This window comes from Spea bombifrons, chromosome 11 (assembly GCF_027358695.1).
Source record: "Spea bombifrons isolate aSpeBom1 chromosome 11, aSpeBom1.2.pri, whole genome shotgun sequence".
Lineage (NCBI taxonomy): Eukaryota > Metazoa > Chordata > Amphibia > Anura > Pelobatidae > Spea > Spea bombifrons.
The window spans coordinates 3114621-3132728 of NC_071097.1; the positions used below are offsets into that span (position 1 = coordinate 3114621).

Here is an 18108-nt window from a genome sequence, read left to right on the forward strand (position 1 = left end):
ACAAAAAGTGTCATTTTTTTTTGTACATAAAAACAAAAAAAATAATAATACAGTGGGCTCTGTGATGTCATTGTGACATTACCGGCATACGTAAGATAAACAAGAGATCCCTAAAGGGATCTGTATCCATATTGCACCAATAACAGCGCAGAAATATATAGGGGGGGCCCTTACACCCCATTACCCTGGCACTACTTGTAAAAGGTATAACCCCCCTCCCATTCACTACCCCCTAACGCCTTAAGCCAGAGGTATTAAAAGTACTGCCCTGTAGGGTGCTATTTAAGGGATGGGTGCTGCCTTCTAGAACATAAAAAAAATAGGTATGTGGGGTATGTCTGTAAAAAAAAAAAATAAAAAATAATATATATTTATATATATATATATATAAATAATTTTTTAAAAAATTTTTATTTTTTTTTATTTTAGTATAGGTTTGTCGGGTGGGTTTCTCTTTGACAACCTCCTCTCATTTTAAGGATGGGCATTTCTGCCCCCCCCCTTTTTATTATTATTTATGTTGTAATATATCACAAAGTCTGCAATGCTACTAAATACCAAGCAGCAACAAGGCTAAAAAAATACAATAATAATAATAAAAAAAAATAAAAAATAAAAAATCATTCATTCATTCATTAAAAACCTATAGGTTTCTTTTCGCTGTGAATAATCTGATGCCTTAACAGACTGGACTTATCAATAAAGCACTTCCCGCACACCGAACACGAGAAGGGCTTCTCCCCCGTGTGAATGCGCTGATGTCTGAGGAAGCTCGACTTGTCGGTGAAGCACTTCCCGCACTCGGAGCACGAAAACGGCTTCTCCCCCGTGTGGATCCTCTGGTGGGTGACGAGGTACGTACTGTTGGTGAAGCACTTCCCGCACACCGAGCAGGAAAAGGGCTTCTCCCCCGTGTGAGTCCTCTGGTGCGCCACGAGGCTGGCGCTGTTGGTGAAGCACTTGGCGCACAGGGAGCAGGAGTACGGCTTCTCCCCCGTGTGAATCCTGTTGTGAGCCACAAGGTGCGAGCTGCAGCTGAACGACTTCCCGCACTGGGAGCAGGAAAAAGGCTTCTCCCCCGTATGGATCCTATGATGGGTGACCAGTTGCGACTTATAAGAAAACTCCTTTCCGCATTCGGAGCACACCAGCTTCTTCCCTTTGCAAAGAGCCTGCTGAAGGCGATCAAGGTTACCAGCGAGACAATCGGGACACGAAGAGCCTTCATAGTCCTTCTCTGTGCCTTGCGTTGGATGTTGGGTGGCGCCATCTAAAGACCCATCAAAGTTCTTACCGCACGAGCCACATCTTTGGACAAACGGTCTCTGTCCGGCTTCCTGTTTGACAAGGCTCCTCCCGCTGGATTCTTTATCATCGTTGAGTATATACTCTGTAGATCCTGCAGGGGTCAACACGTTGGTATCCAACGAGCGGCTCTCCTCGCATGGGTCTTCCTTCAAACGGTGAGAGAGATCTTCCATCCAAGCAGGTTGAGTTAGCTGAGAAACGTCAGTGTCCGCCACAGCTTCTTCTTCTTCATATAAGGTGGATTCCTCTTTGACTTGAGGTTTAGATGTTTGTGAACATTCTACGGGGTTCTGACCAGAAGTAGACATCCGTTCTGGTGATGTGAAGTCCACGCTTCCTTCTTCCCACAAGGCTGGCTCTTGTTTAACACGCGCAGACGTCACGTGATTCGCGGACATATCTGCGACTAGGACATCCCGCCCGCCTCGCGAGAGGTCTTCATCTCCGACATTTCCCAAAGAGCGTCTCCGGCGCTTCTCGGATTTATATGCTTTCGGGCATTTCTCTTCCCGGGTATTTTTCGTGGCGCTTTCCTCGTCTTGTAAAGAGGCAGACGCACGGAACCCGTTACACGTAACCATGGAAAACGGTTCATCTATCGGGAAGAAACACAAATAATGAATTATTGGTTACCGGCGAAACATACCGCGCCGTTGGACCCTCACTGTGCGGACATTGCTGACCCTCGTAAGGGTTGGAGCAGGAAGTGATCGACGGAACGCCAAGTAATTGACCTCAATATAAAGTCTCATCTTACCGAGTAATCTTACCGGCCGGTGATTCTCCATCGTCACATTCTTGTACAAATCCTCGTCTTCTCCTAAAAATTCCCACTCCTGGGCGGAGAAATAAACAGTAACATGGCACCTTTTCATCTAATAGTTGGCTTTTCCCTTTTGCATTAAACTTATTAGGATTAGCCACGCACAATGTTAATAAAACCCACAAAATGCTTTCCTAGAATCCAATATTTTGGTTAAAAATAAAAAAATAAAAAGTTTGAAAAGTATTACTTGATTTTGTGTCGATAGACCAGGAGGTCACGTCACGCCGAGCTTGCACACAAATAAAAATGTCTCCATAGACTTTCATTGGGCAGAGTGTTAGGGTCTGGGTGATTAAGACCGAGACATTCTATTGTTTCACAAGGCTGGGAGTTTGTCTAGTAGATTGGGCCAAAATATCAGACTGGGAACTCAGACACATATTACTATGTTATATGAATAATAAAAAAAATAAAAAATAAATTATATATATATATATATATATATAAAAATTCAAATAATTTTATTTAAGAGGAAAAAAATAAAAAAAATATTTTATTTTAAAAACAAAAAATACACAATATTTTGGAAAATTTATTTTTATGTTGATACTGGTAAAAAAAAATAGAGCGTGTTTCCTTTAATTTTTTTTTATGTGATGGTAATAATAATGTTAATAATAATAATAAGTATAATAATTATTATATATATAATTATAATAATTATTACTATAAAAAATGCCTGTTTTATGCAGCGCCCACCTCTCCAGTCAGCAGATGAATGATCCTGTTTCTCAGTTCTGCAATCTTCTCGTATTTTTTATGTAGCCGTGGCTGAGGCGGAGACGGTCCGTGGCTCCGTGTCAGGCGGGATTCTTCTGATACCCAGCGGTTGATTTTTGCGACGTGATCAGGCTTCTTTAAAATGATATAGTCCTTTTTTTTAAAATTAAAAGAAAAAAAAAGGTGTAAATCACAACTTCATATAAATGCAACTGAAAGGGGTGGATCTGACATCTATTGGAACCAAAATACGGAGGAAGTTCCTCTTTAGGTCACCCTTGGTGAATAAACTCTGATATGTCCCCTGATATGCAGCAGCGAATGAATTAGCACGGTGAATTCACTTACCTCTCCAGTTAGCAGGTAGATGATCTCAAGGGTGAGATTTAAGATCTTCTCGGTTATCCGGTTCTTGTCTTTATTCATCGTCGCGGTCGGACGCTTCCAGCATGGGTTCTAAGCCTTGAGAAAATGTTTAACTTCAAGTTAAAACCTAAACAGTTTGTGAAATTTACAATAATAATAATAATAATAATTACATTTATTTAAAGTATCACTTTAATTTAAATACATTACATTTAATTTTCGTTTATAATAATCATTTATTTACATTTAATTTATCACTTTAATTTAAATATGTTACATTTACTTTTCACTTAGAATAACAATAATAATTTATTTACATTTACTTAATTTATCACTTTAATTTAAATACATTACATTTAATTTTAATTTACAAAAATAATAATAAATATTATAATTAATAATTTATTTACGTTTAATTTATCACTTTAATTTAAATACATTACATTTAATTTTAATTTACAATAATAATATTTTTTTACATTTATTTAAATACATTACATTTAATTTTAATTTACATTAATAATAATTTATTTACATTTATTTAATTTAAATACATTACATTTCATTTTCATTTACAATAATAATAATTTATTTACATTTACTTAATTTAAATACATTTCATTTTCATGTAAAAAAATATTACTAATAATTTATTTACATTTAATTTATCACTTTTATTTAAATAGATTACATTTAATTTTCATTTACAGTAATAATAATAATAATTTAGTTAATTTAAATACATTACATTTCATTATCATGTACAATAATAATAATAAATTTAACTTCATTAAATAGATTTATTACCTTTAATTTAATTTTAAATTACAATAATAATTCCAAAAATCATCAAATTAAAGGGAGACCCAAATTACGGTGATGTGATAATTTGAACGCCCTGATCTAGCGTCCCTGTGGGATTTTATGGACGGGCAAACTACAAGTATTCAGTGGTTTGGGGGGGGGGGCGACACACACGGTTACCAACGTTTCTTTTAGAACCCTACATTTTATTTAATTTTTTCCATTTTTACAATATGTGAATTTAAGTAACATTCCCATTATCCAGATTTAATGAACCCACACAAATAATACATCCTTTTTTTTCAGAAAAATATAGGACTTTCATATTCAAACCAAAGAACCACGCAAAAAAAAAAAAAATAATAATAATAATTATTATGGCTAGCATGTAAAAAAAAACTATACTAAAATAAAATATATACATATTTTAATTAGAATTTCTTCTTCACACCAAGTTCGGCAACACCCCGTGCAATTTAGATAGAGATCCCTTTAGGGAGACGTCTCCACTGCTTTGAAAAATGCAGGACGTACAGATACGTCGTAAAGGTAATCTTGTCACACCTTTTGTGGACGTACCTGTACCTCTAGGGGTTATATTATATAAATATTATATATTATATATATATATATAACAGATATAAGATTAAATGAAAGCCCCTGCTACGCATGTTTATATAATACTAATATAAAAATAATTATATATATACATATAAATATAATAAATATATATGAGAGATATAAGATGCAATAAAAGTCCCTGCTGCGCATGTGTGCATAATAGGAACGGATTTTTAACGGGATTAACGCTCATATATGACCCGCCTCTATACGTTAATCCTAGTATGCCGGGGACTGACGCAGAATGTAAATATTCACCATAATAACAGCGGCACCGACCTGCAAAACAATCCACGTTGTTAGCAGCTGATCTGACAGTAAACGGAAGTGACGTTCCGCACACCCTCCCGCTTCATTGGCTCAACCAGGGAATCCATTCTCGGTCACGTGGCGTGGATGGAGGCGAGCTCTAAACGCTAGAGGAAGCGCCTCCACCAGCATGGGATGGGTGTAAATCTGGAGCTCCATAAAAATGTCGCCTGCTGCGTAAAGCTCTTTTGGCTCTCGGGCGTTTACAACTCTCCCCTTTTGTGTGTGATCCTCACAGTTTGTAAGCTTATGCTTGGTGTGGAACTGCAACTCCCATTACCTTAAGCCACCTGGCTCCTGGGTCTAAACTAATTAATCACAACATTTATGAAAGACAATCATTTTAATACTAATTTCTTTTAATGCCAAAAAATGCTATTACTGGGCCACAAAAAACCTTAAAAAGAGCAAAGTCAAGCTCCAAAGTAAAGAGCCACACCTCTAACCCCACCCACAAGGCAAAAGTGCCCCACTTTGGCCATTTGAAGCATTGTGAGATATGTCTTAAAGGGACAGTGCAGCCATCGTATATACTTGTGGTACCCCTTGATGCAGAATCCCCCTCCAGTATGCATTTGCCCTTCTACTGCCCCCTTGGTATATTCCATTGACACATTCCATTATCTCCTGGCCTCCCGGGATCTGTCCGGGTTTTGCACAGAGACTCCGGGGTGAGGAGCTGCTTCTCCCGGTCTTAGGGTCACAGCCTGAAATCTCCGGGTCGGAGCGATGGCGTTTAGACCCCCCCCCCGTGAAATATAAAGTGGTCGGCACTAGCCCCGCCTACAACATCACCAGCTCTGCCCAGTGATATCATTTGTCCCGCCCACCGATGACATTGAAACTCACACTAACACACACTGACACACATCCAAAAACTCACACACGCCCAGACCCACACACATGCACAGACACTCACACCAACACAGCTAGAAACTAACACACACTCAGACCCACACTCATCCAGAATATCACACTAACACACACATCCAGAAAATCACACTAACACACACTCAGACCCACACATCCAGAAACTCACACAAAACCCAAACACGCACATCCAGAAACTCGCACTAACACACACCCAGACACACACATCCAGAAACTCACACTAACACACACTCAGACCCACACACATCCAGAAACTCACACTCACACACGGTCAGACCCACACACATCCAGAAACTCACACTAACACACACTCAAACCCACACACATCCAGAAACTCACACTAACACCCACACACATCCAGAAACTCACACTAACACACGGTCAGACCCACACACATCCAGAAAGTCACACTAACACACGGTCAGACCCACACACATCCAGAAACTCACACTAACACCCAAACACACACACATCCAGAAACTAACACACACATCCAGAAACTCACACTAACTTTTTCTGTAGGTGCCATATTTATATTTTCAGCAATGTTTACAGGGGTGTCCCTCACTAATCCCCCCCCCGGTAGCCTGCGCCAACGCCAGAATATTGTCGGAAATATACGCATTTTACTTTTTTTGGCGACATTTTCTATACATATTATACGATATATATACATAAAAATACATACTGTACTGTGCAAAAGCTTTAAGCAGGCGTGAAGAAAATACAATAAAGAATGCTTTAAAAAATAGACGTTAATAGTTTATTTTTTTTTTATCATTTAACAAATAAAATAAAAAAAAGTGAATGGACAGAAGAGAAACCTCCAAAGAAATCAATATTTGGTGAAACCCCACGATTTCTTCTAGGTACGCTTGCATAGTTAAGGAACTCGGCAGGTAGGTCGTTCCAAGCGACCACAAGTTCCTCCTCAGTTCCTCCTCTCTCCTCATGTAACCCCAGACAGCGTTGATGATATTAAGATGAGGGCTGTATGGGGACCATTCATCACCCCCAGGTCTCCATGGTTACGCTGGAGATAGTTCTTAATGGCTTTGGCTGTATGTTTGGGGGTCGTTGCCATGCTGCAGAATACATTTAGGGCCACACACCTCTCTGATGGTATTGCATGATGGATAAGTGTCCGTCTGTACTTCTCAACATCGAGACCATTCATTCTGACCAAATCCCCAACCGCACTCGCAAAAATGCCACCCAGAACTTGTGAGGAGGCTCCACCATGTTTCCGCTCATTCCTGCACCCCTCTCCACAAGGGGCCCTCTGCTACAGCCATATGCTTCACATTTTGACTCATCGGCCCAGAGCACCTGCTGCCATTTTTCTGCACCCCAATTCCTATGTTTTCGTGAATAGTTGAGCGACTTGGCCTCGTTTCCACGTCAGAGGCATGACTTTTGGCCGCGAGTCTTCCATGAAGACCACGTCCAACCAGACAGTAGATGGGTGGACCAAGGTCCTACTGTCCTCTGCCAACGCTCACCTGTTGACACTCCTAGACATCTTCCGATGGTGTCTTTACTCGGCTGACCGCTGCGTCTGCTGTCCCCCACCTTGCCCATTCCTTTCCGCTTCTTCAAAAGAGCTTGGGCAGAACATGCTTTCTTGAAGGCAAAGGGTGGTCCCACCGAATATTGATTTGATTTAGATTTTTCTTTTTACTATAAAATTAAAACAAAATAACCAAATCTCGACATTTAAAAAAAGACCTCTTATACTTAGCCGGACTGGCATTATTCTATCGCTTTCCAGGTGTAACCAATTAAGAATGTCAAACGTTGCCTCCTTAATTCATCATTTTTGCTGCTAACGCTTGTCACGTGACCAAAGCTCAACCAGTGAAACGTCCCTCTTTGGCCGACCTTAAATGTTGGTTCTTGAGACCCCTATAGCGCTTGTTTTAAGTCGTAAACATAATCGCAGCGGTGTAGTGTATGGAGATACGTTCTCCTGACCTCAGGAGCCTCGAGGGCCCACCAGGTCAGGAAGCGGAATCGACGAGAATTGTGGTTGATTTTCAAAAATTTGCATTTATGTAGAAACAAAAAAAAAAACATTTTTTAGGAATTTTTTTTTTAGTGCAAGGTAATAGGTTTCCTTTCTGTGTGCATCGCTTTATGCCGAAGGAGAGTCGAGTAACTGCTGAACTGTTTGCCGCACTCGGAACACGAGTACGTTTTCTCCCCCGCGTGAAGCTTCTGATGCCGGACCAGGCTGGTCCCGCGGGTGAAGCACTTGCCGCACTGGAGGCACGAGTACGGCTTCTCTCCCGTGTGCACCATTTTGTGGCGGATGAGGCTGGAGCTGCGCGTGAAGAACTTGCCGCACAAGGCGCACGAGAAGGGCTTCTCGCCCGTGTGAATCCTCTGGTGGCGCGCCAGGTGCGAGCCGCAGGAGAAGCACTTCCCGCACTCCGAGCACGTGAACGGCTTCTCCCCCGAGTGGACCCGCTTGTGCACGAGGAGGTGGGAGGCGCACGCGAACCGCTTCCCGCACTCCGGGCAGGAGAACGTTTTGTCGTCGGCGTGGGGGGTCAGGTGGGAGCTGAGCGCGAAGAGGTTCTCGCGCACGGAATAGGAGAACGCCTTCTCCTCGCCGTGGGCTCGTTGATGCGCGATGAGGTCCGACCGGAAGCGGAAGAGCTTCCCGCATTCGAAGCAGGTCAGCCGGTGCGCTTTGCGGGTCGCCCCGCCTTTCCCCAGATCTGAAAGGCCAGGAAAGTATTCGTCGCGGTCCACGTAGCTACACCTCCTCTGCGCCGATGCCTGTAGATGCTCCTCAGGGAGGGATATCTCGGCGTCCGACAGATCTCCGTCCTCGCCCGAGACCGGTTCATCCTTGATACCAGGATCTATATATTCCGCTGGTATATATTCACCGTGTGTATGGATACCAGCGTGCGCTAAGCTCCCTGCTTCCAATTCCTCCTTAATATGGAAGGAATACTCCATGTCCGTCTGGTCAACGGGTATGTAGATGTCAATGTCTCCTAGATCGTCATCTTCCCAGGAAGCCGGTTCGTCTTTTATATGAGCCGACGTATAAGCGCCCAGAGACGTATAGAGGTTGGCGTCGGCGAGATTGAATTCTTCCGTGGGGGACTCCTCGCCGACGTCGATCGTGGGCTTGCACTGTCTCGTCCTTGGTTTATTTACCCTTAGACATTTTGTCAAAGGGGTCTTCTTAATGTCGCTTTTGGCCGCGTGTGAGGGAACCGGTGAGGGAACGGGAGACTCGGACGCTTCGGATCTACTTATTTCCGCGGAGACATCTAACAAAAAAAGACCAAAAAAAAGGGGAACGGCGTTATTTTTATATACAGTGCACAAAAACAGCTATAATGAGAAATAATATAATATCTAGATCCTTGGACGCAGTCGGGTCCATAAATATTTGGACAGTGATCGTTATGTTGGGTCTGTAGGCCGCCATCATGGATTGGAAACGACGCAATCGATTAATTAACTTGAAGGTGTTTACATCCAAGTTGGGCGAGTCGTTTTAGAAACGACACCAGTTTTCATCCATAGTTCCCCCTTTTTCAGGGGCTCGAGAGTAAGCAGACCATTGGCCGAGAAGCTGTTTCATGGCCAGGCGTTCCCTCGTTATTAAATTAACAATTAACCAGCTAAAAGCTCCGGCGTTGACTCAAAAAAAATGGAATTTCCATTTGGAACCCGTTGCCATGAACTCTCGATAGGCGGTCTCTTTACGGGGTGGCTAAATCAACAATCCAGTAGAAGGAACGCGTTGGCGAGCTCATCCGCACCAAACGGCCTGGACAACCATGGAAGATAACTCCAGTGGATGATCGTATTATTATTATGTCCTTGATGAAGAAGAAGATGAACCCCTTCCCAACATCTAGCCATGTGAAGAACGCTCTCCAGGAGGTGGGCGTCTCGTTGTCTACGACCAAGAGCAGACTTATAGCGGGGCTCCTTCTAGCTATGGTGGGCAGCCCATCGCTCTGAGGGTCTTCCAGTGCTGGACGTTGAGCAGAACCGGTTTCATTCTCCTTTTAGCTGCTTATTATGCATGCATTTTGACTTGGCGAATGAACCATGTGTGTGATGTCATCCACCGAGTGAACGTGTCATCTCTGTCTCCTTGAATCACTTAACCCCTGCCTGCCCACGCGTCAAGGTGTTTGTGATGAGAAGATCGGGATTAAGGTGCTTACCCGTTGAGTTGGGGGACAGGTGGTTCCCCGCCGTTACGTCCTTGTAGAGTTCTTGGTGTTCCTCTAAATACTCCCACTCTTCCAGGGAAAAATGGACAGTGATGTCCCCATACCTGACGGGAACCTGGCACACGGGTAAAACGGCGCCGTTATTCACGTACATTTCACAAGCCCCCCCCCACATTTAACACAAAGTTTCCCGCGGCCGGGGAATATTCACCTCTTTCATCAGAAGCTGAATGATCCGGCTGGTCAGTTCGAGAATTCTCTTGTCGCTGTCTCTCTCTCGTATCGGCGACGGGGGCGGGGACAGCGCGTCGGGGCTCTCCGACCGGCAGGACTTTTCCGGCGTACAGGGGCTGCTGCTTCGTGTGGCGCGGTCGCTGGGTTTTTTTACAACAATGTAATCCTGTATAATTAGGAAGCCACAGATCAGTCAACAGTGCTGTATAAAGCAATATACCCCCCCGCGCTATATACAGTTATATATACCCCCCCCGCGCTATATACAGTTATATATACGCCCCCCCCGCGCTATATACAGTTATATATACGCCCCCCCGCGCTATATACAGTTATATATACCCCCCCGCGCTATATACAGTTATATATACCCCCCGCACTGTATACAGTAATATAACCCCCAGCGCTGTATACAGTAATATAACCCCCCAGCGCTGTATACAGTAATATAACCCCCCGCACTGTATACAGTAATATAACCCCCCGCACTGTATACAGTAATATAACCCTCCTCAGCGCTGTATACAGTAATATAACCCCCCAGCGCTGTATACAGTAATATAACCCCCATCGCTGTATAAAGCAATATACCCCCCCGCGCACTATATACAGTTATATAACCCCTCCCAGCGTTGTATACAGTTATATAACCCCTCCCAGCGTTGTATACAGTTATATAACCCCCCAGCGCTGTATACAGTAATATAACCCCCCCAGCGTTGTATACAGTTATATAACCCCCCAGCACTGTATACAGTAATATAACCCCCCAGCGCTGTATACAGTAATATAACCCCCCAGTGCTGTATACAGTAATATAACCCCCAGCGCTGTATACAGTAATATAACCCCCAGCGCTGTATACAGTAATATAACCCCCAGCGCTGTATACAGTAATATAACCCCCCAGTATGTATGTGGGGAAGATGGAGGGAGGGAGGATGTATGAATGTATGTGTAAGAGTGTGTAAGCATGAATGTCTGTGTGTTAGCATGAATGTGTGTGAGAGGGCGTGTGTGTAAATGTGTATGATGGGGGGGGTGGAAAAGGGCAGATGGGCATTACTGCCCCCCCCCCCCAGCCAGACGATCCCAGCCCTCCCACGGATGACATGACCCAAAATTTGGTTTTGTAGTAATTAAAATAATCGTTTTTGTAATTCCCTCACCTCTCCAGTCAACAGGTAGATGATCTCCAGGGTGAGATTTAAGATCCGCTCCGTCGTCTGATTCGCGTCCTTGTTTATCATTGTGAAGCCACTCAGATCTTCTGAAAAGTGACTCTGCTCTCGCTGAAGAAGCTGGCCTTGGCCCAGGGACGCCACGGTGTTACTTTATAGTCTCGACCTAAACCAGTGTGAGAAAAACACAAAAAAAACACACAGCAATTATTATCATTATTCCAGAAAAATGATCGCGGGCTTAAAAACAGCAACCGGGTGACGCCATTTACAAGCCAATAGAAAAGAGTTACTAGCCGGGAGGAGAACGCTGCCGCGCAGTCTTAAGAACTATATAGGGTACAAGCTTCATCTACATGTAATATTAGACACTCGTTGCCATAGAAACAAAAAGTGTCTAAAGATGCGAGTAATGTTGTGTTTTAGTGGAACAGCGCCCTTAACGGGGAGGAATCATGAAAACCGCGCGAAGGGAACACGTCGGCTCCCACCGGTACAGCTGTTAGATGGGGGCCGATCTGCCGGCGGGTTCTATGTACACATATGTCAACATATATAATATACACACATCCACGTTAGAATTGCTTCTTATTTACACAATCTGCACATATCTGACAGGATGTAGAGGTCAATGTATAGGACAAATAAATACCACGCTACCTAATCTATACGTAACCTACACATATACGTGTGTGTGTGTGTATACAGTGGGATAAGAACAGCTTCTACCTACATAGGCTGAATGTGATCAACCTAATTATATATATATATATATACATACACACACACATATATACACACATTATATAGTTAGCTTTAAATACATCATATAGATAGCTTTACATACATTATAGATATAGCTTTACATACATTATATATATAAACATAGCTATATATATATATATAAGATAGCTTTCTATACATTATTAAGATCTCTGTGTAATTAGCAAGGCCGAGGGGGCAGCGATCGCTGCCCCTATAGAATCTATAGGGGACTAAACAGCGTTAAAGTAAACAGTAAATCACTGACCTGCAGCGGCTAGCACAGCGCTTGCCTACCTATGCATCCGGAAGCCAACAACCGGAAGAGCGGCTGTGCGTCTCAAGCTGCTTCCCGTATCTGCGTTCCAAGCCTCTCTTTCACCCCCAAAGCCATTTATTCGCGTGAAATCCGTGATGTTTTACCAAAGGGAATCTCGTAATGTGAGATTAGTCACGTGCTGAAGAGCTCCACGCGTGGAAATCCGTAAAGTGAGGGCTTTTTACATTAAGCAAGCCAACTCCATACCTGCCAAGTCTCCCTGTTTAGCCTGGCCAGTCCCACTACCAAATCCCTACGCCCTAGGAGCTCAGACGGCTGGGTACAGTTATAGACCCGCCGGTTTCCTGAATTTAATTTAGAGAAATGTTTGTTTTTTTTAAATATATTTATATCGTCAGAACGGAGACAGAAATGAAAGAAAATGAAAGACGTGTCAGAGAAGCGAGGGGTATAATAGAAAAAAAGGAGACGGAAGAGAAGACGGGAAAAAAAGGAGAGGAACTAGAGAAAAAGGGAGATGAGATAAAGGAGACGCAAGAGGAGAGGGAAGAGAAAATACACACAGTGTATCATTCACACATGCACCCAGACACTCACACTTACACCAACACAGAGACGCACATACCCACACTCTAGCACATGACGTGTACACTCACACAGGCACCCAAACACTCACACTAACAAACACACACCCTGACACTCACACCAACACACCCAGGCACTCACACTAACAAACACACAGCCACTGACACACCAACACGCAAACATTCTCTGATACTCACACTAAAACACACACATACTTAGGCTCTAACACTCACATAGACACTGACACCAACACATACCCAGACATTAACCCTCATACACACACTGCCCGAAACTGTCACACAGCCACCGACACACACACAAACACTAACACACATATCCAGACACTCTAATGCATACAGACACTGACACACGGACACTTACACTAATACAAATACACACACATACCCAGACACTAACACATACAGACGCTGACACACACACTAATACAAACACACACACTGACACACACATACCCAGACACTAATGCATACAGACACTGACACACACACTAATACAAACACACACACACACTGACACACACATACCCAGACACTAACACATACAGACGCTGACACACACACTAATACAAACACACACACTTACACACACATACCCAGACACTAACACATACAGACGCTGACACACACACTAATACAAACACACACACACTGACACACACATACCCAGACACTAATACATACAGACACTGACACACACACCCACTAATACAAACACACACACTTACACACACATGCCCAGACACTAATACATACAGACACTGACACACACACCCACTAATACAAACACGCATAGACTCACTCACACCGCCACTCACACACAAACACTATCTTGATGTGCAGGAAATGCACAAAGGTTGAGGAAAAACTCAATATCCTCTTTTCCCAGTAGATCTGTGGTTTTGTTGATCCACGGAGGTCCGAGTGAGGTGTCTATGGGATGTCTTGTAGCAGCCAATCAGTGGCAAGAAAGTGTTCCCGTTAAAATCAGTGTGTGGGGGGGCATTCCACACATGAGCCCGGGGAGCCCTCAACATTTGCCAAACCAAATTTCGAAGAGGATCTTCATTTCTCCCGCTCCATCCTCTGATAGGGGAGTTAAGGGGTTAAATCGGTTCTGACTCCGTATTTTAACACGGACGCCTATCTTTCGTGGATCACGTGTTACCATTTTTATTTATTACATGATCACGATATAATTTTTGGCTGAATTGGATTTCTGTATGCACGCTCCAAGCTCCGCAGGGTTTCATTTGAAGTCTGTTCCAGGTATCTACTACCCTTTTCTGTAAAGTAGAATTTTCTTACATTACCGCCTAAAGTTTTCCACTCTGTAACTTTAAATCAAGTCAATCATTTACGCCGTGTTTTGGGCTTAGGGGGTGAAGAGTTAGGAGAAGTCGCTCTTCGGGGAGAGAAGACCGGATGGCATTAAACCTTTGAAGCCCACACTCCCATCAAAGGCTGGGCTGGAGACTGGCCAGGTGAGAGATAGAGAGAGAGCCTTGGTCACCCCATCTGGTCCATCGTAACCTGCCTTCTCAGCCAATGGCAGGGTGTCATACTATGCTGGCCCCCCCTGCAGTGTCAATAACTATACACAGCACCCAAGAGAGAAATAACCCCCCTGGTACGCTCAGTGCTTAGAATACTTACAACCATCCAATCACATGACTCTTCTCTTGTTATTTAAAACAGTCAGCCATTTAACCCTTAAACATAAATACATCATTATATATATATAAGTATTTAACAGAAGTCTACACAATCATAAACGCATTAGACAACATGTCTCTGGAATGTATTCGGCACCCAGCTAGCCACAAGATCCCCACACGGGCGACTAGACGGGGGGGCAAATGGGTCTGAACCGCCGTCAAATTCTATGTTTAACCAACGTGGTCCTGGTTCTTCTTCTCCTCTACCGAAAGGATCTAATGTTGTCCTTCCTTTAACTCTTGAATGTGGCATCCATGGTCAGACGGCCTTTAGCCTCATATTAGAAAGGGGGCGGAAGACCCCTTGCCGAGTGTTAAGCCCGCCTTCCCATTTAGATTATCGAATCCGGAACTTGAGACCTCGTCGTTAACCCTTTTCATAACTTCTCTGTCCCAATTGGAACGGCAATTTATTATTTCAGGCCCATCGTCTAATACATAAAAAAAAAAAATCAACAAAAGGGTATTTTTTTTTATTTTGTTGGCTCGTTTCCGCCGACGGAAAATATTAGATGTCTACAGGTTTACGGCCAGATACATACAATTTGCCAGCAGATAAGACCCTTTGGAGTCCGTCCAGTAAAGGCCCAAACCTCATTCAGTCTCGTCCTAGACTCAGGAGCCGTGTGTCTATGCCACGCATGTTTAATGTACACGTGCATCCCAGGGGTTCTACATTCCGCTCGTACTACTTCGGCTTTCTCCTCCGATGGGTTACAAAGTAGGAGCCCCACGGGTCAAGTATGAATCCTCTGATGTCGGTCCAGGACCGTGGCTCCCGCGTGGCTCCTCTCGTGGCTCGCTAGATGTGACGCATCCACAAAGCATTTCCCGCACGCGGAGCACGGGTACGGTTTCTCCCCCGCGTGAAGCCTTTCGTGCAGGGCGAGGTTCGATACGCCGGTGGAACATCTCCCGCAAACGGAACGCGGGTACTGCTCCTCTCCCGCGCGAGCGAGGGCACACGACCGGCCGCCGAGGGGCTTTCCGCAACGCGAACACGGAAAGGGTTTGACCCCAGAGTGAAGAATCTCGTGTTTGACCAGATGGGATCTGCTGCTGAAACGCTTATTGCAATCGGAGCACGAGAAGGGCTTCTCCCCCGTGTGGACCCTCTGATGCGTGATGAGGTTTGACTTATAGTTAAAGAATTTCCCGCACTGGAAGCACGAAAACTGGGCGTTTTCCGTATGGAGCCTCCGATGAGCGAGAAGGTTGGATTTGTTGGAGAAGCACTTCTCGCATTCTGCACACTGGAAGGGCTTTTCCCCCGTGTGAGTTCTCTGGTGGGCGACCACCTTTGACCGGCTGGTGAAGCGTTTCCCGCACAGGGAACACGAGAAGGGCTTCTCCCCCGTGTGGATCATCTGGTGCTCCACGAAGCTGGACCTGGCCGAAAAGCGTTTCCCGCACACGGAACACGAGAAGGGCTTCTCCCCCGAGTGGATCCTGCGGTGGGTCACCAGGCTGGATCTCTGCGTAAAGCACTTGCCGCATTCCGAGCACGGGAACGGCCGGCCGGCCGCGTGGACCTCTTCGTGGGCGCCGAACGTTCTCGGGCATTCGGGACGCGGATGGGGCCTCCGCCTGTTGTGAGATCGTAGGTGAGACGCGAAATCGGACATCCTGAGGAAGATTTCCCCGCACTCGGCGCACTTTATTTCCGGCGCGCCGCCTCCTTCATTTCCCGTCTGCCCACCAACAAAGCTCTCGGGTCCTTCATCCCAGGAACGCGACTCCTGCTCGATCTGCACAGTCGGGGATTGTTTAAGTGCGCACTCGTTAGTATCGGGGAGATATTTCTCAGGCGCGTCTGACTCCTCCTCCTTGACACGGACCACAATGTAGTCTTTTGGGGTATCTTCTGTGGTGGTCCGACTGTCTGTAAGCTCTTCAGGCGAGGCTTCTTCTTTTTTAATCGTAATTTCTTCAGTTGGGATGTTTTCACAAGGTTCCTCCTTAATACAGACAGAAAAGCATTTTTCCCGCTTGATTTCTGGGGTCAGGTGACCATTGTCTCCTACGATATCTTCTGTTTCCTCTTTAATAAGAGTGTACTCGGCCCGTGTATGGCGCACGCACACATTTTGGGGGTTTCCTTTGGGGGAGTCCAATGACGACTCCCCCGTACGCCCCAAAGATTCAGTATATACGTCACAGGCTCGCATCCTTCCTGAGGATTTGGGGACGCGATCCGTCTTACCGCTGCCTTCCCCCTCCATAACATCAACTTTTACAGGGGGCAGGTGTGTGAAATCGTCGAGGATTTGCTCGTCTACAGCTTCATCTATTAGCAAAAACAGATAGATGGCGGTAAGTTTTCCCTCCGCAGAGAGAAAGAGGTGGAGAGATAAAGAGAAAGAGGAGAAGAGAGAAAGAGGAGGAGAGATAAAGAGAAAGAGGAGAAGAGAGGAAGAGGAGGAGAGATAAAGAGAAAGAGGAGAAGAGAGGAAGAGGAGGAGAGATAAAGAGAAAGAGGAGAAGAGAGAAAGAGAGGAAGATATGAGATAAAGGTAAATGGAAGAGATAACGAGAAAAGTGAGAGATAAAAAGAAATAGGGGGGAGATAAAAATAAAGGATGGGAAAAGGGGGGGGTTTAAAGAGAAAGAGGAGAGTGAGAGAAAGGGTGGGGAGATAATAAAAACAAAGAGATAAAAGGAAAACAATAAAGAGAAATTGGAGAGAGAAAAATGGGTGATGTAAAGAGAAAGAAGAGAGAAAGAGAGGAGAAGAGACAAAGAAAAAGAGGAGAAGAGAGAAAGAGGAGGAGAGAGAAAGAGACAGAGGAGAAGAGAGAAAGAGGAGGAGAGAGAAAGACAGATGAGAAGAGAGAAAAACAAAGAGGGGAAGAGAGAAAGACAGAGAAGAGATAAAGAGACAGAGGAGAAGAGAGAAAAACAAAGAGGAAAAGGGAGAAAGAGACAGAGGAGAAGAGAGACAAACAAAGAGGGGAAAAGAGAAAGAGGAGAAGAGAGAGAGAAGAGAGACAAACAAAGAGGGGAAGGGAGAAAAAGGAGGAGAGATAAAGAGAAATTAGAAAAATAAAAATGGGCAACCAGAAAGGGGAAAAATTATGAGAAATATATGCTATGTGTGCCGGTGATGTCACCATGACATCACCGACCTCACTATATTTTTTATATTTTTATTTATTTGCAGGTAAATCACACCAGAAACGGTAACTAACCCTACTGACCATAAAATGATGACCCCTACGGGGGGGGGGCTGTAGGAGTTGCCCTTTAAATGCCTCCTCTACCTACCCCTGATACAG

The 18108-nt window shown here is 44.3% G+C and overlaps 1 protein-coding gene across 1 annotated transcript in view; it reads right to left on the reverse strand.

Annotated features, from left to right (window-relative positions):
- LOC128469301 (uncharacterized) overlaps positions 1-18108 on the reverse strand; it is a 35921-nt gene that overhangs the window by 11131 nt on the left and 6682 nt on the right. Inside the window, exons 2-11 of the mRNA XM_053451121.1 lie at positions 15576-17157; positions 11460-11596; positions 10268-10456; positions 10048-10171; positions 7947-9135; positions 5235-5262; positions 3203-3310; positions 2834-3007; positions 2066-2144; positions 639-1903 (exon numbers count right to left, since the gene is read on the reverse strand). Of these exons, the coding sequence (XP_053307096.1) occupies positions 639-1903; positions 2066-2144; positions 2834-3007; positions 3203-3310; positions 5235-5262; positions 7947-9135; positions 10048-10171; positions 10268-10456; positions 11460-11596; positions 15576-17157 (4875 nt within the window). The remainder of the gene's footprint in view (positions 1-638; positions 1904-2065; positions 2145-2833; positions 3008-3202; positions 3311-5234; positions 5263-7946; positions 9136-10047; positions 10172-10267; positions 10457-11459; positions 11597-15575; positions 17158-18108) is intronic.